This window comes from Lepeophtheirus salmonis, chromosome 2 (genome assembly GCF_016086655.4).
Source record: "Lepeophtheirus salmonis chromosome 2, UVic_Lsal_1.4, whole genome shotgun sequence".
In the NCBI taxonomy this organism is placed as follows: domain Eukaryota; kingdom Metazoa; phylum Arthropoda; class Copepoda; order Siphonostomatoida; family Caligidae; genus Lepeophtheirus; species Lepeophtheirus salmonis.
The window spans coordinates 10,700,433-10,724,097 of record NC_052132.2 but is presented as its reverse complement, the minus strand read 5'-3'; the positions used below and the strand labels follow the sequence as shown (position 1 = coordinate 10,724,097).

The 23,665-nt window shown below is 31.6% G+C and overlaps 1 protein-coding gene across 4 annotated transcripts in view; it reads left to right on the top strand.

Moving 5' to 3' along the window:
* Positions 1-17,036: 17,036 nt before the first annotated feature.
* Positions 17,037-23,665, top strand: part of LOC121132486 (uncharacterized) — a 106,523-nt gene continuing 99,894 nt past the window's right edge. For 2 of the 4 annotated variants that reach the window (XM_071886601.1, XM_040727893.2), the window contains exons 1-2: positions 17,071-17,193; positions 17,260-17,372. In XM_071886601.1, coding sequence (XP_071742702.1) covers positions 17,289-17,372 — 84 coding nt within the window. In that variant the 5' untranslated portion in view covers positions 17,071-17,193; positions 17,260-17,288. Of the gene's footprint in view, positions 17,373-23,665 lie in introns of all 4 variants that reach the window. The other 2 variants (XM_040727894.2, XM_040727892.2) reach the window with 2 other exon arrangements.

Below are 23,665 nucleotides of genomic sequence, written 5' to 3'. Positions count from 1 at the left end.
TGTACAATTAATGAAGTTTATATTCAAGTTTATTTTGTTTATTAATAAAATGGTTTCATTGATCCTGTATCTTTTTTTTTTCAACTCGAGATATTTTTTTTTTTTTGGTGTGAAAAATGATGGAAAACGACACTTTTTTCTTTAGAAAAAGTTAATAAGTTATTAATCATTCATAGTGATAAGGAATATCAAAGAAATTTATTCCATATTTTATTTTAAAAACAGCTCCATTCAAAAAAGTTTTTGTTCGATTTTTTATATCCTGAGTGATCCTATATTTTATGGAGCTGTACAAATAAACACAAAACAAAATTTTCCTATTTTATACGATTTCAATATCTTATAATGACCACGTAATATATAATCCTATATTTGAAATATTTTAATTCCATGCTCTCCGTGAACGGATCCGTTCATAGTTTCAATTCTTGAATATATTCAATTGTTATATATGGATTGATAAGATTCTCCACCCAAGGAAGGAGTCAACTCTACTCCTTTGAGGCTTAGGTTGGTTTGGTTTTCTTCTTCGGATAAAGTTTCAATCTGCTACCATTCCCGTAGATATTGGAATTCGAGCATCTCTTGTTGAGGATGAAGTATCTCTGATCCCTCTTTTGTCCTAATTCTGAAATAATGATTTCTGTCTTTAATGAATGAAGTTCGATCTAAGCATATGAAAGGTCCATCTAAATTAAAAATGTGTCGCTCCATTTATCCAATTGTTTGTGTGTATTATGTTTTATATGATTCAACATTAAAATAATCACTAATGTATAATATACATGCTGTGATAATCCTACGTAAACATATCTATCTTATAACAAATTGATGGATGTAATTTTTATGATTATTTAAATCCTCTTTAGCAACTTTTTTATTTTTCCCATGGGTATATATTTTATCTAAACTAGTTGAAAATTTAGCATTTTTTAAAGATCCATAAGCCAAAAAGAACGATCGAATTCACTTGTTTGATATATCTATTTTATTCATAAAACGAACATTTTAAGGGCCTTTGAAAAATTAATAGTGTATTTAAGATCACTAGACATGGACTAATAACTTTCATGATCAAAAGAAATAAAAAAAGATTGTATTTCTCTGTAATTGAAAGGTAAACCTAGAGTTAAATATACGAAACAGTTTCACAAATGCCAAACTTTTAAAATACAATACAGTTAAGAGAAATTAAAGGCACTTGAAATCTTTGAGGGATTGAAACCTTTGCATATAGTTGGCCCTAATCTACGTACCTAAATTAACCAAATTAGATAATTACAGATAATTTTTTAGAGGCACTTCTGTCGCCATTAAATATGTATTTACATTTATTCAATAAATTAATTAATTGATGGAATTAAACATTGGAAAAAGAATTACCATTAATATTTGTTTTACATGTTAATCAAGTTGGTGATGGATTCTCATTTTAAATTGAAATGAATAAATATATAGAGTTTTAATATTCATATTCTTAGATAAATATCACTTAAGTCTATTATTATTTATTACAAATGTAGTGACATATTAGAATTTCATTGTATCATCTAGAAAAATACACATAAAAATTCCTTGAAAGAGCTATGAGTCATTTGTTAGGGTCCTCATAATTTGGTTTGATACATTGGAAGTATGAATTCACAGTTTTAGGTAAACAACTTCGAGTCCTTCAGATAACTATGTAATGCGGCCGGTTTTGTTCTCTTTGGACAAGACATAAAGTTTATGCAGAGACGAAGAACATCGTTACAGTTTTCCTCGCACTCTCCAGCGAACCGATATAAATTTATATATTTTATATTTTAGGATTAATTAGTTGATCTAATAATAAATAATGGACGATTTCGCAAAGGTCCTAAAAATGTTGATTTTTCTAGAATCAATCCGGTTGTAATTTCAGGAGTAGTCGCATCAATGAACTTTAGGCGTGTGCACATATAGCATCGAACGTATATACAGGGTTCCCTGTTTATAGTGCTAGCTGATGTACTCGTAAATCCTATACAACCCTTTGAGCTAAGAACTAACCATGAAATATTGTATTTAGCCTCGAATATTCAGGAATATTACTGTTTGTTTTGGTTATTGCTCTCTTCTGTATATCATAATTCAATTGCATTTTCAATATATGTTAAGATTTCAATAAAGTGTAAACGCTGGTATGTAAAAAACTATCGCAGGCGTTTAATATTTAGCAAACGGAGAGACAAAGTACTCATCACTCATCCCATCATACTGGTTTTTTTGTCTAAAACTAATATTATTAAATTTTCATTCTTGATGACAGAACACAAATGAATTGATATAAGTTTGATTAGTTACGTTTGAGTGTGTTCATGAAAAATAGAGAAAAAAACCCTGATATTTTCTTAGGGAGTTATCTTCTTTATTATTGAAGCAAGATTTGTATGTTTGTAGACACATTATAACTTGGAGCAATGTCGGCTACTACGACTAGTATATTAATAACCCAAAAGGTGTCATTCTACAGGTTGAGGACTCAAAATTAGAAAATTGTAGAAGCCGTTTTTACTTCTCTATATTTAATTTTGTCCCATTTTTATGTCAAACTTTTGAAGCAAAAGTTGATAATTCAACAATTTTCTAAAAAATTGTATTCAATATGTTCCCCTCCATTCTGAATAAAGGCTTGAATACGGGGACAAATAGAAGCACAGCTGGTCTTGATGAAGTCCAAGGACAAGTTTTTCCACTCCTTCGTGGTCACGGCTTTCAAGGCATCGACATTCGGGTGAGAAGACTTGTTCGTCTGCCCTCCAAGACACACCAAACATTGAAGTCTAGGGTGTTCAAGTCGTGTGAAGACGAAGGCAGCCATGTTCAGCCTGCAGAAAAACTGTACCTCCTTGGACGTGTGTGCCGGGTCGCCGTCTTGGGTAAATACATAACTGTCCCTTGGGAACGTAATCTTCAACCATGACAAGCCATGGTACCTGACCACATTGTAGATACAATGAATCAATTTTATCTTGTTGAAGTTTAAATTCAAAGTGTTTGGATTTTAATGGACCACTCCGTATCATTTGGAAATTTAGCATGTGAACGTATAAAATAACCAAGCATGTTCCTATGATGAGTTTGGACCTTTGAGGTCATTTGACCAAAACAAAAAAACTCATTTTCCTTCTTTCTTTCTATATATATATCCTTCTCTCTGTCTCTTCTTTTTTCTCTTCAGTGAGTCTTCTCCTTCTGTCTCTTTTCTTCTACCTTCATTTTTTATTTCTATCGCCCTCAATTAAGTCCTGCAACGAGGGCACCCCATGCTAGTATTTAAACATGAATTTATAAAATAAACCTATTTTTGCAATATTACAATGCTTATAATTTTTTGGGCCCTCCCCAAATGATATAAGCAAACAACGCCCTTGATTACAAGTCTTACATTTTGAGCCCAAGTCAATTCTCGAGTCTTGTAGATTAAGCTTTTATTCAAGTTTTTAATATGTGGACTCGTGTTCAAGTCTCCACAACATTGCAATAATTGAATTGAAGTTAGCAAATAAACGGACGTAGGTAGAGAACATAATTTGATTGTTTAACCTTTGAGTTACGTTGGATTAACCGAATAAATATAAGGCTTTGATATATTAAATAATATGAACAATTGTTTGGTTGAGTCATCAGAATGTTCAAGTGTTACGTATGGGATCATGACTATCAAATATTGTATTTGCAAAAGTCTTACAGAAAAATATATTCATATAATGTTATATTTGCCAAATTGTAAACTACTATTATTATTTTTATTCTTTAGTACCTGTTTGTTAAGCCTATTTTGATATGATAATGCGTTTTTTCTTCATATTTATCATTTCTTTATGTAAAATGCGTACTTACTAGTGTTGGGTTCGTGTCTGGAAATCCTAGACCGGTCTGACACTGTTAAAGTTTTAATACATTCTACATGTAAAATCGTTTTTCTTTAAATATCGGTCCACAAACTTGAGACAATCCCAAATAAAGAGATAAAAAAGTCGTTGAGGACTTGGAATGGAATTGGTCCATTAATATTTGAGAGAGGACTTAAAGGGTACAACGACTCCAGGAGGACATAAATTACCGTCATGCAGAACTCTTTTTCAAATTCAATGCAAAAATGGTTTTGCTATAAGATGTCGACTATGAGCTTCTTCAATAATAAATAGATTCAAAAAATGGATAAGCAGAGTTGTTTCCTCTGTAAAGAAAAAAAACGAGTTGGCAGCTCTTCTACGACTGCTCAAGGATCCTTAGAGTTCGTATTATCCTAGAGAAAAAAAATTTGAAGAAGAATACTGGGTAGATGTCAGCAATCTAGACTGGATGATAGTGTTACTAATGAGTGATGAATCTAAGAAATAACAATGTAACAACGAGCGTGTGTAGCAAGAGCTCAGTTCGTCATATCTAAAAAATCAAACAATAAGTATAATTAAATCAATCCATTAATTTTCTAATAGATGCTTTTATAATGTTTATCAGGTGTTGTATAACAATTTAGGCATGAAGGTGCAATAATGAAGGTGCCTAATAAATCCGAGCTCCCGCTAGGGATCTAGGAAAGCTCACCTACGGAAAATTTGTATAGGGAAAGTTTGTACTGGGATTACTCCCACCGGAAAAATCGTATAGTATATAGCTTACCCGGCGGAAGACTCACCTTCCTTTATTTAATATAATAATCTCACTTATGTAATGATTAATGTGTTCGAACCAGAGACAAAATAAGTAATACTAATAAACATATGATTAAAGAAAGATTAACAAACACGACAGCAATTTGAATGGAAGAAGTGATAATCACTTAAATATACGTAATCAATTATCATTAGACTTTAGACATGAATGATTATTCATATTGGAAAAGACTCATGGTGGGACGAACAAGCATAACATCAGATTAGGCAAGAGCAGTGATTTCCTCATCATTATGAGCCAGGATATATCAGTGGAGGACGTGGGAAGGCTTATCGCTGAGATAATGGGAGGAGACACTCAATGGTGGAAATATTACTTATTTTATCTTTTGTTCCAACATATTAGTCATTACATACGTGAGATTATAATTTAGGGGAGAGTGAGGATGCATGTTACAATTTTTTTTTTTTTTTAAACTGTCATATGTTTCACAATTTTAAAGATAATTCAATGCCCATGCATATGTAGCTACCTAAGACAAATAATTCCAAAGGTTTTTTGATCTCCTGCAATAACTAATAGCCATTTATTGGTGTTTTTTGAAATTAAACAAAAGTAGGATACTTGATACATCAGGAGGAGACATGGTACAAGGTAGAAGGAGACATGGTACAGGGTAGAATTAGACATGTTACAACAGGAGGAAACATGTACAAACTGTCATTTGTTATATTCAAGCATTTATTTTACTTTTTATTACAGTTTGTGAGCATAATGTAAATTCTTATAATTACATATATAGCTAAACAAATAAAACATTTACGGAAATAGAGTATTGTTCATTTTTTTTTTTTTTACTATTTACTGTGATTGATAATTAAAGTATAATTACACAAAAAAACAAAAACATAATTAAATATAATATATATATATAGTACGAGTATATATAATATAAATAGGGTGTAACAAGTCTCCTCCATAGTGTTGGAATAAGAATAAATGATGTGAACTGAATATTTAAACTAATAATACATTACAAACATGCTAATTAATTGAACAACATGCTAGACTATAATATTTAATAAAATTGAATTAAAATCTCATGTTTTAGAATAGAAATATATCTCAACAAACACTTACCTCAAATTTTTACTTTTTGTGTCAAAAATTTCAATGTCCAAATTCTATATAACTGTATATAGCATTAGCCAACCCGGAATTTATATTGATTTGATTAACAAAGGCAAGGTTAATAGAAATAACCATAATGCTTTTAATATTGACGTCATAGTAAATGAGTGGTTATGTATTTTGTCAAAATGTACCTGTCCTGTCCAGCAGTTGGTACAATACATCAGATTGAAAATTCTAGCAAGCCCGGTTGGTTACATGATGGTCTAACCTTGTATTTCTATTAACCTTGAACAAAGGAAGATATTCAATGGTAAAAGAACTGGATCGTTAAATAACTTTACACATTAAAGTTATTGGCAGTCTAACATGTCCCCTTCGTAACATGTATTCTCACTCTCCCTAAACTAAATAAAGGTTGGGAGTCTTCCTCCCGGCGAGCTTTATCCTATACGAATTTTCCCAGTTCGAGTAATCCCAGTACAAACTTTCTCTATATAATTTTTCCGTATGTAAGCTTTCCTGACACCATCTCCCGCTAGTATGTTATATATAGGGATGGGATAATTGGTAAGCGTAGGGAGAAGGTGGGAGCGAGACTTATGGTAACCCAGTATTAAAACTACCGTTAACATCAGCTGCCTATTTCATTACTTTTTGGGGGGAGAGGGGAAAGTAAGTGAATTACCACTCTACTATTTAAAGTAGCATTAGTGGAACGATATATTAGAATTATATTAAAATTCATATACAGTATGTCCAAAAATGGATGGTGGTTTTTAAAAGTTTCAAAAAATGTCCAAAACATGTGATTTAAAAAAAAAAAGCATTTATTTACATCCCAATATGTCGACTTTTAAAAGCTTTATATATTTTTTAGTTCGTTTTAGCATTCCCACATACCGATTGTGCGAAGGCTTTTTCAAATTTATTTCTTAAGTTATTTTCTGAGGTTGCTGGTAGATTTTCATGGAGTTCCCTTTGGGCTAAAGCTCACAAATTATCGAATAAATATATGTCAAGACTGTTGGGAGGGACTGTTGTACCTTTACTCTAGTAAGAAGCCAAATTTATGTAACACCATTCTTGCGCCTTTTTTGAGTCGTGAGCTTGAGTACCATCTAGGGTGAAAATGGTCTTTTATGTGTCAAACAACATTCTCCTCCTCATTGGATAGCCACTTTCTTGGGTACGAGACAATGCTGACATCAGAAACTTATTGAGGATCTCTGTAACATAACATTCAGCTGTCACAGATAGATGATACTGCCTGATGGCTAATAACTTCCACAAACCTTAATTTCCACATGATCTTTATTTATTTTCCATACCCAATCTGTTTGAGGTTTTGGTGCATGAAATAGCTCAAATGAACTCTCATAAGTAAGGTGGACACATTTTGAGTCATCTACGGTCCATTTTTTACGTGCACAGCAGAGTTGAGGTCGAGCTTTCCTTTGATCTTCCAAAAGTTTGGGGTTGAACACGAGTTTTGTAGGTAAAAAAATTCAAAAAAATCTTAAGTAGGTGTGCACAGATGACAGATTAATATTGGGTGACTCTTTGCATTCAATCTTGTAGCAAATTCCTTGTGTATTGTCTTTGTCTGGTCAAAGATTTTGAAATTACCATTTTGGCAACTTTGGTAAATTTTTTTCTCCTTTGACCGTTTTGACAAACTAAACTTTGCTTAAAATTTATGCAACGTCTCTTTAGTTGGATCACCCATTATCATATCAACAGCCTTAGCCTTGTCTTTAATGAATATTCCTCCACCATGTCAGAAATACAATTTCAACTTATTATAATAGTTATTTTCTCAGCCCTTTTATAGTTGTATCTGATGCAATCATCATAAATTGTTAACATTGTCTAACGTCCACATCAAACAAAATTCAATTTTTTTCTGATGAAAAATGGCCTTTTTATATATTTGAAAGATATTTTTTAAATACCGTCATCGTTTTTTTGCTGTATAATTATTTTATTAAGCATTTTTAAAAGAATTACACAAATGACAAAGGAGATCTTAACACCACGATGATCTTTTAATGAATAAGCAAAAAAGAAAAAAGAGGACACGCACTGAACGTTTTACCGTTTCTAATTACTATACTTAGTCTGTTATTTTAAATCCCTTTTCTACTTATATAGTAAGATAAAGATTATAAATATACAAGAAAAAGTAGCAACCAGTAATAATGCACTCAGACAAGTATGTATATCTCATGAATGACACTTAATCTACTCGTGAATTTGAGTTTGTGGGCCAAAAATAATCGAAATCTGAGAGGGACTGGGTAAATTTTTTTGGTGTCACTTTGACACCCTTAAATCAACATTTTTAATGTTTATGACTGTAAATAGTTTTTTTCTGTTGGAATTATACTCTTGTCTCATATTATACTTGTTCGTCAATCCATGACTATTTGTTAATATTAATAATCCATCATGTCTAATAATAATTGATAACGGAGTAGTGATTAGCACATACAGTTCTACTATTTTCAGCCTGTTATGTTGCCACGCCTTGTACTTTAGAATTTTTATTTGATTTTTAGTTGACACGAAATTGCCCTTTTCAAATAAATCTCCATTTATTATTCTTTTATTTTGACAATCAATTTTGCCTACTTTAAGTGATATTTGAAACACACGCAAAGGGTCAAAATAATAACTAGTTGTTAGAAATTGACAATAGCTCGTCGAGGAATACAATTGTAATCAATATTCAATTTCGAGAAAAATCATTTTAGTTTACTTTTGTATCGATGAATCACATATCTAAGTTGTAATAACTACTAACTCATTGGATAAATATAGTTTCATAATGCTAAAGTATCCATTTTAATGTTGGATTAAAACCCCAGTGAAATATTTACGTGATGATATGATGATGTGATAACTATTTATTACTTTTCTAATTTATGTAAAAAATAGCCCTATCCCAAGTTAAGGATTTTTTTTTGAAAAAAAATAATATTCGAAATTTAGTTTATTTTTCAAATTTTTCTCCAAAAATTTAATTTTCGATTTGTTTTTTAAATTGTGTATTTGAATTTTTTTTTTTCAAAAAATTTAATACTTGAAATATAATTATTTTTCAAATAATTTTTTCTCAAAATAATTAATATTTGAAATAAGATTTTTTCAATTTTTTTCATATTTTTATAGATATATTGAAGTATGAACAATTAGTTATAAAACAAAACAAACCTGATCTCTTTATCTTACGTACAAGTCGATAAAATGACACTTGAACGTGATCAATGAATTTCCATTCGCACAGTTCAAGAAGTTGGTCGTCTCCAGAACCACCGTTTATGCTGTTAGCAAGTCAAAAACGTTGGAGAGGAAGAAGGACTCTGTCAAAAAGGCCAAACTAGGCACAAAGGATTGAAAAAAAAAATAACCTAGGGCAATCCCCGTCAAGTCCTTGACGGCCCATGCATGAGATCTGGGAGTTTCACACCAGTCTGTTTAGAGAGCTATCAAAAAAGCGGGGGGAAAGAGCCTTGTGAGGGTGGAGATGCCATTTTTGACAACAGCAGTAAAAGAAACCCATCTCCTCCCATGGAAGACTATTGTTAATGAGTCTTATGAACTATTTTGACACTTTTGGTCCCTTATAGCCTTGATGCCAACCCCTTCGAGTACACCTTTTGGGTACATGTCGAGGAAAATGCCTTCAATGTCTGTCATCCAAACACCGAGAGTCTCAAACCCACTGTCAGCCAGGACTGGAACGCCATTACAGAGGACTACATCTGCAGTGGGTGTCATGCCTTCTCCTGCCACCTGGAAGCCATCATTGCCACCAATGGCAGCTGCATGTATGATTAAGAGAGGTGTGACGCACATCTATTTATACTGTTTATTTTGAAATTCTATACTTGATTAATAAATTATATTATGTTAAAGTTTAAATTTCAAAGTGTTTATAGAATTTAATGGACCACTCGGTAGAATAATAATAAAGACATGAAAAGTTGCTAGAACTTTCTTCCCAAAGATTCGTTCTAATTAAGTGAAAGAGTTATACAATATTATTTACATAATTAGACACATGAGTGCGTTGTTATTGAACAAATAATACAAATATATTCTATAATTATTTTGTTAGAAAAATGCTCTTTTGTACTTAGTATTTATTCCTAACTATTTTGAAAATTATAACTTATTGGACAAGAACACAATATTATATAATTATATAAATTGAGGGGCTACAACCCCTCCAGCAACGAATCCCTTCTGCGGACACCCCTCCCTAGTCTTTACTCAAAACATTCTCTATATGATTTATGTATTAAAACGTACCCAAATCTAATTATTTAATAAAATCACGTATCAATAATGCCTCTCCCGCTGTTTGATTTATTCAATGAACCATCCCCAAAACATTCCCTCAAAACACACGAAGAAATTACAAAAATATTTCGGTTTTTTTAAGTAAAAATTATTTACGCACAATTGTTTTTGTTTCCTCATGTTTTTCATGTTCGTGACAAATTTAATTTCAGGATCCAAAATATATATAGTTTGATACAATGTAGATGAAAGACAAATTTGTTTATTTGTTAAGTGTCAAGGAATATAATTGGCATGTGATGACAAAATGTTTCTTTCGGTGATTTCTCAAATTATCATTTTGAAGAAAACATTTATTTATTTTAAATTATACAAATCAACACATAAATTTACTTTCTATAAAATAAGAGTGTATTATACCAGGTCTGTGGATATTCCCCGGATGTTTTTTTTTCAAGAAACTAACTTGTGGCTAAAGTCCTCCAAGTTCACCTTAAGCAATTCCCTCTTTGTCTCCTCAAGAACTTCCAGCTCCTTCGAGAGCCTCTTAGTTGACGTTGAAGGGCGACTTCAATCAGAGCTAGAGCCCTCTTGATCTTGGCATCCCTGATTTCTTTTTATCTCAGAAATTCGTGCCCCAATTCCTGAACATGTCCATAACTTTGTACACTGTCTTGACATTCACACTGCAACTCTCGGCGATGTCATTGAACTTATCAACTTCCTCAATCCGCTCTGCGATTTTGTGCAAATAGCCTCCATTTTCAATTGTTTCAGTAAACGCCTTGTAATTTTTCTTTACATCAATAATCTTATTAAATCCTCATCCATTTTTTGCAATTTCTGTGGAAAGTATGTATGAAAGAATAAGTATTATTAATAGTGATCATGTAGCTGAGATATTAATAACGGTTCTAAGAAGATTGAATATTATAGGAATATATTATAATTGGAAAATTGCTCTTAAGAAAATTGCTGCAGTTACCGGGTGCATAATTGAAAACTAAAAAATTTGAATCTGGAATTTTTACAAATTTAATTGTGGAAATTAGAAGACTTTGATATTGGCCTTGATGTACCGCTGGTAACTCCGACAGGAGGTAATAACATAATTGAGGCTCTTGGAGTTACAATGATCATCAACTGAAGCTTTGTAAGCTTCGAAATTCGGTATCCTTGTCCGGGAGGCCCAGGCCTCAACACGCTGACAGAAGAAAAGGTTGAGCGGGTTGGCATCTCGTGAGTAGGATGGCAAGAAGACAACGACTTGCTAACCTTCTAAGCGTCTCCAAAAAAAGACGAAATTAAAAACGAGTCATCTCGTATAAAATACGTTTAGGGATTTATAGTAAAACTTATATTATGAAATAATTAAATGGAGATTTCTCAGGAGAAGAAATATATTTATCAAGAATTTTACATAGGTGTAATGGTTGCATAATTGAAAACTAAACTTCTTGAATCTGGAATTTTAAAATGTTTAATTTCGGAGATTGGGGGAGCTACATTAACTAAACTTTGTACATATATTAGCACATATATAAATGTAGTATAACTGAAGGCAATTTTCTGCAGCAAGTAATTTTCCTACTGATAAATATTTTCTAAAGGCAATATTCCGGAGGACAATTTTCCTTCCGATGATCCTCCGTGCACGGTGATTATGTAATACAGGGCTCACAGACGAAATTCGCGGCTACCATCTCTCGTATTTAAAAAAAAAATCCGTTATTTTTTTTTTTTTTAATTCCAATAAAAACAAAGTCATTGTAGATCAGGGGGCTTGTGGCTTATTCTATATAATTACCCTTAGCCTGTATCACGGCCTCTATACAGCCTCTAACGCGGGAGTATATATTGATGACGAGGTCTCTGGGCATGGATACAATGTGCTCCTTGATATCGGCCACCAGACTTCCCTGAGTTGTGTGGAAACGTCTATTATTGTGTGGCTTAAGGTAGACTCAGACAAATAATCCATTGTGTTAAGATTAGGGCTGCTGGGGGCACTTGCCTTTGTTATAAAGTTGTAGCCGTTCTCCTCGAGTCAGGAAAGATACTTGTTGGACACATGGGAGGGTGTAGAGTCCTGCTACACAACCCTGTAAGTAATGCATTGCCAGCCCAGTTGTGTTACAGATGTAACGGTTGCTGATTTGTCTTTGATTATTAATTAGACGCATAACTACGAAACATCTCTATTCCTCCTCTGTGGACTAAATCTCCGGCAGCTCCAATTATAGTTCTTCCATTGTGATAAAATTAGATTGAATAAATGTATTTTGCCTGTATATTACGCGGTATTAAAAAAAAGAATGATATGACGACGACATCTGATTCCAGGGCGACCCAAAGAGGGCACGGATTTATGTTCGAGCTTTTTGTAGATGTAACTGTATGAAATAATTGCCTATTATGCAAAGGAATATTTTCTCAAATGACCTATATTATTTCATACATAATTATTGACTGACTTATTGAGGTGGTCAAACTTTTTTTCCTAATGCACTTTACTCTACTTAATTTTTAATTACTCGGGCTCAATGGCTGTAACCGTTGTATATATTATTAGTGTCAAGAGTAATTAAAGCAATAGTTTTATAAAGCTATGACTATTTTTATATCCCTCCATGTATTAACTTAATTTCCCACTAAAAATAAAAGAGTTTGATTATTTCTTTTATGTCATCATTCCCCGATGAGAATATTAATTTCTAACTCGGTCATTATATACGTTATACAGGGTGCGTCAATACAACCTTTTTTCTTATAAAGCTATAAAAGTAGTTAGTGGTGTCCAGGAATTTCCGCAGGATTATAATTTGGTTAGGGTTTCTTTTTTGGAATTTTTTCAATTTTCTTGAAAAAAGCTTAAAAATTCAGAACTATTCCCAAAAAGTTAATTTTTTTACTCTGCTGCATAGTTTGCCCGAATGAAGAAGAAAAAATCTAATAAACAACAAAAATTTCTTAATTTGGGGGGCTACACATAACATCTGCAGATAAATAATGTTAAGTAAAAACATCAATTGGGATTTTTTTCCTTTTCTTGAATTTTGTTCAAGCTTGTTTTTATGTTGACGCAACATATTTGTACTCAAATTTTATATATGTAAGATAACCTTGATCAATTAAAACGTTTGAACATGTGGTGAATATGACATCTTGTAATTCAATTTTGAATGTACATAATGTATGATAGAAGATGAATTTTTGCGAAGACCTCCTCTTGCAAAAATAAAAATAATAATGATAAAAAAAACCGTCATACCAAGATGAATTTGAAAAAACACAATGTATTCTATTTAGTTTTTATTCCAACATTTGAAAGCTCTGAAAAGTAACAAAGTTGGGACAAACTTTAAGGGATCAATCCTTGATGTTGAGTGAGACATAACTCTACTCAGACTCTACTGATTTAAAAAAAATGTTTGTTATAAAATACTCACAAGAACAAGCTTTAATTGAACTTTGATAACATAATAATATTTGTGTACAAAATCCCATGAAAGTATTATTGCAAAATATTAACCAAGCCAAGCTACAAGTTTGATTTGGAAAATCTCCTATAAGAAGTCCAACCATCTCATATACTATGAGAATGCAAAAAAATAGAGTGAAGGTCTTAATAAGACCATCTTTATTTAGGCCTATAATTGAAAAATGTCATATTTGTCATAAGGGGGTATACCCCATCACAGGTGCCATTTTATTCGTAGGGCCTTTTATTCACAGTGTGCACAATGTTAACGTGCCGGCGTCTTGGGGAAATGTCTCATGTCCCCTATAACCTATTAAATGAGTGGATAAGTGAAAATACACACATTTTTAAGCATACAATGATAACATTTGCTTGTACATGTTTCGAGTAGGAGGAGGAGTGGTAGTATATTATGTTATCATTATTATTTAAAAGTACATCTTAGTTCAAATAAACCGCTAACAAATGTGTCATTTTTTGCAAAATTCAATAAAGATATGCAATATTTTATCCCATTTAGGAATATTTTGACGGCTTCCTGTTTGAGACAGGACCTTTAGCTGTTCTAAACGTCATTATTGTTAAAAATATGATACTAAGGGATACTTCAATGAAAGTATGATTTAGCCTCGTGAGGTAAATCTATTTTGGATCAAACTTGTTTTAATTTGAAACTGTTTGAGATACTTGTTGAATACTCTAAACGACGGGTTGTCAACCAATGTACTCTAGAGGGGCATCTAATGTACAGTGGAAGCCGTAGTAACATATTATTTTTTATGATTATTTGTCAAAGTGCGCAGGTTACACCTTTTTACTATGGATCCTGCTTCAGAAAACATAATTCTCTCAACTGTATTGGAAAATAAATTGATGGAACTATCAGCAGACAGCAAACTTAATCTAAAACTAAGAAAGATATACCTTATTTCATTCTGGATATTGACTGCCTGTCAATGCCCCACTCTATCAAAATAGTCAATCAAATTTAGCTTGCCTTTCACCACCGCCGGATTATGTGAGTAATGGGTTTCCATTGTGACGGTCACAAAATCAAAGATAAAGAACATACTAAAAGCAACTTTGAATTCACCTCTGCGTCTTAATCAATCCCATCCCATCAAAACTTGAACTGATTATTTCACGGGTACAAGTACCAATGTCCCACTGAGTGTAAGTAGAATATCTATATTGGTCATTACAGCTGATACTGTTGGAACACATATTATCTACAGCCCAGTTTATTATATGTTGTATAAACATGTAAGGGTTTTAAGTCATTTATTTGGGAAGGTGTGACTCAGAAATGTTTGGACCAGAGCTGCTGAGCCGAAGTTGAAGTCGTGGAGTTGGAGTCAGATTCTTTTTTTGGAGGAAAAGGATCAGGAGTTGTAAAATTTGTACGCCCTCCTACTCCCCCTACAAAAAATATTTTAATTTATGTTAATAAAACTTAAGGCTTACTTGAGTGATCGTAATTGTTTTATCTCAATGTTGATAACTAATTTATTTGTTTACCTTACAAATTTCAAAAAATTTCTTTCCGTGCTCAATATTCCCGAACATCTATAAAGTCTAACTTATTATGTTGTGTAGAGTGTAGCCATACTAGTTCATTACTTAGTCTTTTGAATAGTCAGTTCATGTGTATGTCATCTTTACTTTCGAGGCCATAAATTATGTTCAGAAACTTATGAATGAACCAGCAATAGATATACATAACTCATATACATTTTGATCCAGTTCATTTGTTATTCATCATGTTAAATATCTTATATTCTAAATATTTGCTTTATACCTGGCACAATTATTGACTACAATGAAGTAATAACTACCTATAGCTATAAATTGAATCTATATTTATATTTTCTACACTCCAATAACTCACTAGTACTTATATAGCCCATAAAGTATATTATTATAAAATTGTGTGTTGGAACGGGAGTCTTGGATACGATGACATTCAAAATACTTTTATTTTACATTTTATTTACCGACTCCAGAGCCTTTGTTTTGACAATCACAAGTGTGTCCTCACCTGTAAAAGGTTAAAAACACTTAGTTTAGAGGATAAACTAATTATGATACGCCAAATACCCTCATTTTCCCTTCTCCGGATATAAAAGAGGTGAATGGTGGGTAATGAATTCTTACTAATGATGAAAATGAGATAATAAACCTTTGTGTTTAATTACAATTCCTTGGAATGAGAAATACATTTTTTTATTTCCAACTCTAACTTACTGGGGAGATGATGTGTTTTAGAAAAGTTTAAGAAGACTCTTTCTGCTCACGATTCTGCGTGAGAAGTATAAAAAAATTGCTATTATATTAAAATTATATATTAAAGCTATAATACAATACATACGTATTAGTGTTGGTTTTCTATCTGAAAGTCCTATACTGGTCTAAAACCGGTTTTGATTTTTAGTGGACTAAAGTCATTCGGTGTATTAAAAAAAATTCAATCTATATGCTTTTTTAGTATAGATGACGTGTTTCAGATTGCTTTTACTCCGATAAACAGAAAATTGACGTACTGTGTGGGTACTCAAAACTTGTAGTAGCATGCCTAAATTACAAAAAACGTGATTTTTATGGAGTCAAGAAAAGGCAACTCAAAAAAAATATGTGATCTGCATAAACACTATATTTAGCTATATTTTTATTCAATAAGTCCTCTTTCAAAACCAATAAAAGCCTCAAAACACTTGCAAACTGATTGGTAGTTCTAGGGGATGAAGTACATGTCCATAGCGTACCACGCTTTCATAAAAGCTCGAAGCCAAAATTTGTATAAGTGGTGCGGCAGACATTCTTCTCCAAGACAATTTTGGGAATATATTAACCAAAACTTCCAATAAGGTTAAATGTGTTGATGAATCATACTTTTGCAACTCATAAATCAGGAGTGGGTAGAAAATCGATCCATGGTCTATTGCCGAAAAAATCTGCCCAGAGTTTGAAGATGATTAAATTTCGATCTCCAGTCCACATATCGTTACCTTCGTTATATCACGCAACGTTTCCTTCGTAAAGAGACATAAAAAAGACTCTAAATCAGTTTTGATTAGTCCAATCTAGTCCATATTTGTCATTAATGTCGGGAATTGATCACAGCTTAAAAGCGGATTATGATCATTCAACCAATTAATATTCAGAGCACTGATTAGAAGGAAAGAAGTAGAAACATTGAGAGTGAGAACCGAATAAAGTGTATATTTTTTGTTTGTGAGGTAATGTGTCCAAAGATCGCGGTCTGGACCGAAATATGAGTTTAAATTACTCTAAAAAATATTACCGAAAAAGAAATCGGCCTCAAACCGAGTCTTAACACTAATACATACATATACACAATAATAGTGAGTGTCTGTATAGTGTAAGTATAATGTCTGTACATGGTAGCAGTATAAGCCCCACGACTTCTCTTTCGCGTGCGCATTTTTTTCTAAAAAACGTCCGTCTTTTCACAGAATATTTTCCTCGACACCATACAATAGTGATTCAGTCTAGAGCGATTCTTCGTTCTGTATGTGCGTCGACGCTGGGTTCCTCTGTGTAATAACTATATTTTGTGAACATTTTTTTACATAGGATTCAAAGATGGAATTTCAATTTGATGCTTAAGTGTATAAAAATAAATATTTATATTGTATAGGTATATATTACTTTGAGCACTATTAATTGTAAATTAGTGCATTTTGATTGATTGATAAAGAAAATAATGGAGGGATCTATTGAAAGTAATTTGGACAAAGAGTGCGGAGCACTTAGTGGCCTATTCCAACAAATCATCTCTGAAATGAAGGTAAGAAAATCTACGTAAAATATTTGCCCACTCAACACAAAACAAATTTGTAATTCTCTACAAATGATCCTCAATTTTCATAAACAATTTTTTCTTTTTAATCCTTTGGAGCCACTGCAAATTGTAATAAAATGGGTATTATTTGAAAGAGACCAATTGATTGGAGCCAATGTAAGTCTCTTAAATCAAAAAAAGGTTACATTTGTATTCTCCGATAAATTATCATAACTTTCTGTAAATAAATTATTCTTTGGAGGTGTTGAAGATTGCAATAAAATAAGTTTCATTTAAAAGATAATATTTTGGGGTCAATTATATGTTTTTTAAATCAAATAGAGGTTCTAAACTAAAGCTAAAATTCTTATGTATCTTAACTTATCCCATAAATTTGAACACGAAACCTTAAATTGACTCAAATAAGTCTATGGAATATTGGACTGTCTGTGGTGTTGGATCAGTCATAGGACTTATTTCCTAATCAATATAACTGATACATGTCCCTAGCTATCTTTATAGCTACTCTTCACTCATAGCTAGGATTGAATAATAATATATACATGAAGAAAATAATCAATTATAGTTAAAACGTATTTTAATCTGCTCTAGCTACATACCTCCCACTTTAGTCTTCAGGTTTCCTTTCAATTGAAAGAGGTTATATGGTTATTAGGTTAGAGGAAAAGCTGAAATGACATAGTAAATACTGTTGTAGTTACTATAAAAGACGTATAAGGGCCGGTCCTAGGACTGACAAATTCTAATAAGGACATAGAGTGCTTACGCTGAACAAAAGCAAGGGATTTTTTGAAGCCGAAATTAATAGACCAAAACAACGGAAAATGTAGTTATTTTAAAATCAATCACTCCAAATATTATTTGGAATAATTTTTAAATTCTATAAAAACTTGTGAATTCCATAAAGATAGTGAGAAATAGAAAAAAATATTTGAAGCGCCCTCTATTTTGTTAACATAGATATTTTTTACTACTATTAATGTTTGGTCAACTAGGACGGCGTCAACTTCTTTTCACATCATTGCTCTATGTTTTTATTTCGTTGGGCTACAATTTTTTTTCTTCAATATGAAAAATAAGGATTCTAGTCTTATGTATCTCTTGAGAAAAGTAACTTTAAATTAACTTTTGAGGTTAAACAACATAATTTGAAAATTCAAACTTCCAAAGTTCAGCAACATAACTTTAAAGTTCAAACTTCCAAAGTTCAGCAACATAACTTTAAAATTCAAACTTCCAAATTTCAGCAACATAACTTTAAAATTCAAATTTCTGAATACCTTTACAAATAGAGAATATCGGTAAAAAAATTACTTTTATATTTTATAGAGGTTAAAAAACGACCTTTGAAGACTTCAACTTAACAAACATACTTTTATTATAAAAATACAACAAAAGATCGAATAAAAAGGCCACTCTAAAAAATTGGACACCCTACGCTCAAATATAAATTTAAAAGAAATTTACTTTTTTTGTGACCTTTTATATGACCTTAAAACTGTATATACATTATAAACTTAAATGGTTCTATATCTAGTGCTTTAAGCATAAAAAGGCTTTCTTGATCTCCACATTTCCGAGTTTCTTCTTATTATTTTGAAAATAGATTTAAAAAATGCGCATTCATTGGCAAAAAAGTAATTTTTTTTTTTTTTTGGGGGGTATGAGCTTTTTAAATTTATTTCCAGCCGGCTTAAAAGATTCTTTTGCATCTAAAAAGTTGGGCTAAAATTGAATTGAATTTTAACACACCTTCCCCCTAGTAATATGAAGTCAAAAACATATATTGAGATTGTTTTAATGTTGACGTACCACACATATATATTTCCCTTCTTGACATTAAAATAATTGAATCCTCCTTTCCGTTTCTCTTCAAATATATTATATAGGTTAGAATACGCATAAAATACATACATAGACTCACATTCATATCATCTATGTTTCCCTCCATTTTACCTTGGACAATGTCCATAGGGACTCAAATTAATTTCATTTTTTCAATGAAAACGAGGGAATTGTAAGATCCCCCCTTTAACTTTTGTAAAAGAAATGTAAATGGATCTAATGGATTATTCTTTTCTTTTTCTATAGGTAGGTAGATGAATTTTAAATTCATCTACCTACCTTTCATTGATCGAATATATAATAAAGCAAGATTTCAATAAAAAGATCTTAATAATTTCTCATTAGATTTTATATAGATTATTGAGAGGTCGAATGAGTCGGTTGTTTTCCATGTATCCATAAATCACGTTACAGAGGCGTCCGCAGGGATATAGGTATATGTATATAGATATATACCGGTAGTTGCATAAATACGCGGACTATTTGTGGCAAATAATAAAATGTGTAATAAAATTCGTAAAATTGATTATTTTTGGAAAAGATTTCAAAAATAAAATTTCAAATATTACATTTTTGGAAAAAACTTTCAAAAATCCACAACAAATTCAATTTTTCGGTAAATAATTTCAAATAATAAATGTTTTTCTCTGCTCTATAATTTGCCCTAGTGGAAAAAATATACAAAATTTATTATTTTCAGAATAAATTTCAAAAATTAAATTTCAAATATGACATTTTTTGGGCAAAAGTTCAAAAATACATAGCTATTCATAAAAAGTTAAATTTTTCGGAAAAAAATTACAAAAATTAAATTTCAAATATTACATTTTTTGGAAAAATTTCCAAAAATCCACAACAAATTAATTTATGGTAAAAGATTTCAAATATTAAATGTTTTACTTTGCTGCATAATTTGCCAGCATGACCTTTTTTATGAAAATAATATTAAAAAAAAAGATGTACCCCAATTTTCATGTAAAATTTTTCATACTGACCAAAAAAATTCTAGTAAAAAGCCAAAGTTCCTTCATTGGGGGTGGTGGGAACAAATATATTGGTAATATTTAGAATTTTTATTTTTGTAATTTACTTTCGTAAAAATTTAAATTGTTAAATTTTTTTTTTCAAAAAATTTAAATTTTTGGAGTTATTTACAAAAAAAAAAATCCAAAACGAAGATCCCTCCCCCAATATAATCCTGCAAACGCCTCTGGGTACGACGCAAATTGTACTTTAAATAGCCAAAAATTGGTTATGACAATAAAAAAAAGGAAATATTGATAGTTATATATTGAAAGGGGCCATATTGGAGCCAATACAAGTATCTAGAAAATAATAAAGATTCTAAACTATAGCTAAAATTATCGGGTATCGGAGATCACCCCACAAATTTGAATATTAATCCAATAATTCCCTTAAATTAGTATATGAAAAAGTTTATAGGGATTTTCCCCTTGTCTTGTTTTATTTTGACACACCATATGTGTAGTTATATTCCTATCCCATTCCAAAAATTTGGTCGGCTATGAGCTAGCCATTCTATACAGCCATATGTTTGAGTTATTTAACCATTAGTTGAATGGCCTTAACTCTGTATTAAGATCAATGATCAACAACCAATGAATATCCTCCTTACATATTAGTTCCCTGTTATTTATATATATTAGCTATTTTCATTGATGTAAAATAATAAACCAAAAAATGTTGAATCCATTACTTTCTTATACTTATAGGAAATACCCATCAACAATTTTAAATTGATTTCCTATGGGTGTAACTCACTAAATAGGAAACTTTATATTTGTTTTTGTGATTCTATTGTTTTTTGTTGTAAATACGACTGTGAACGTTCGTTATTTCCTGTAATAAAGACCCCCTATCAGTTCCTCCTGGGCTTATGAGATGATGTGTTTTACCATTGTTTGAAAAGGTTGTTGTTTTAGGATGGTATTATAATCTATGTGTATTTATACAAACCTACAACTAATAACCAGTGATATAATTATTGTTCATATGGAACATTTGTTTTGTTCAAAGAAGGAATAATCATATACTAAAAGACTTTTATACAAATAATGATCTCCATGTCTACATACAAAGGTGATAGATTTTGTTTTTATATCTACATAATAAATATAAATTTATATTTGTTGTGCGTCAACATAAAAAGTATATCGAACAAAAATCAAGTATATTTTTAGACCAAGTTGCAATTGGATTCTTAAGATAAAAAAGGCAAAAATTGACTTTATATTTTTATACAGTGTGCGTTATCAAATTGTACCGTTCTATTTGATCAATAACAACATGGCCTGTTACGATAACATATTTTTCTGTGCGATTAATTGCCGCAGAAATGATTGCGATAAGCGATGATACTGCCGTTTTGCCAACATTTTTAACTTATATAATGATAAAGGCATAATAATTCAAGTACCCTTTCGAATATCAATTAACTTTTATTTTTAAAGAAAACTGAAACAGGACATCTGGAAGACATTTAAAATATCAAAAATTAATTAGCAAAACATCCAAAAACAGTAGATAAAAATATTTTAACCATAAATGCTCTTGAATAAAAACCAAACACAACCAAACAATAAATACAATTTAAACGCTTAATAAAAATGACTTAAACCAGATTGCAATTCAACAAATAATAAGCATTAGGCTCAAACATATAGACAAAACTGTCAATTAGACCTTTGTGCAAGCTAACAGCCAAAGACCTGACTGAAAACGAATACCTCAATAGGTCATTTACAAATCTGTAGCTTCTTTAGTCTTGGAGATTCCGAGCAAGAAATAACAAAACCGGATTCAAAACTTTTGATATCCAGTTACTTTGAAGCGTGCGAATGGAAGGTATTGCAGCCCGCAAAAAAATATCGGTCATTTTAATTTATTGGACAATTAATCGATTTATTGCATATCGCGATAGGCCTAATAACAATATGACCATAGTATCAAGAGTATTTTTTTAATATAATTGTACCTTATAATATCAACAATTATTTCTTAAAATGCGCTCCTTCTACGACCGCCATGACTTTCAGTGTGGGCTTGAAGACCTTGAACAAATTGAAGACCTAGTCATTGGGCATATCAGCCCACTCTTTTTCAATGGAGGACTTCAGGGAAACAACATCGTGGTTGGGACGTGGGCAGGCCTTGTTCTCCATGAAGCAAGTTTGGAGCTAAGATTTTTCCTTCAGTTGTTATAACCTTATGGCCAGGTGCCGAGCCTTGTTGACAACAGGGATATGCTGGAATCCAACCAGGCCTTTACGACCTCTTCTATCACCTCCTTGTACTCCTTGGCCCCTCCCTCAGCCATACCGGTCAAGAAGCCTTACCGTGACAATCTTGGTCTGGTCTTCCTGGAGAGTCTCTTGTCTCTGTTAATAAGCCTCCTGATTATTAGTGGCGCATTAACATCTCCCTCTAAAAAAGAATCCTCGCCCATCTTTGATGTAAGGGGATTTAAAAATGTATAATCAAATAAATATTTGTGAATTTTAATATTTTCCCAGCACAAATGCTATTTTAAATGTTGAAGGTTCATGTCTCCTGTTTATAGCAGTAATTCCTTTTCTTTCTCCCCCCCAATAATATAACAGGGGCTGATGTTTACAAGGGTCTTAATTCAGTTGTACCATATATTTTGCTCCCGCCCTTTTCCTCGCGTCCTAATTATCCTTACAAAAATGCCATCTCTAATTATTACTCATACAAGTCCAAACATGTTATAGTTTACATATATTAGTAGGGAATTGTTTAGAGCTGTAATAGAATAATTTTTTTATGTGCAACCACTGGACGTTAAAAAAATTCATAAAGAGCTGACAGAAAAATACATATAGTAGTTGATATTTTGGGTGATTATACCATTGCATCATATTACTGTCTTATATAACAGTAAATGAAATATGACAAATAAATCAAATTTATTGATATTTTATATGGATTTGATAAAGAATGCTGTGAGTTAATTGAAAATCAAAAAAATCCATGCAAATACTTCTTTTATAATGAGATATGTGTAGATAATTCATTTTGGAAATGCTTGAAAAAAGGGCGTTTTTTACTGTTTAAATGATAAATGAACTGAGAACACTTGTGATGACGTTCAAACTAATTGATTTTTTTATAATCAAGCAATGTCTAAGTAGATTGAACGATTTTTTATTTCAAATAGGTATATAAAAGTACATTATATATGTGCACTGTCAACATAAAATAAGCTATAATGCTTTTTCTCAATATTGAATGTCCAATCCATTTGCATTCTTCCACGAACTATCGTCCATTTCTACCAACAAATTATTCATATTATCTCTTTAGATTTGGGTACTCTTCAATTTACAAAAAAAAAAAAAAAAAAGCCGTTCAAGTAGGTTCGCTTGTGGTAGTACAGACAGGGCCGGTTTTAA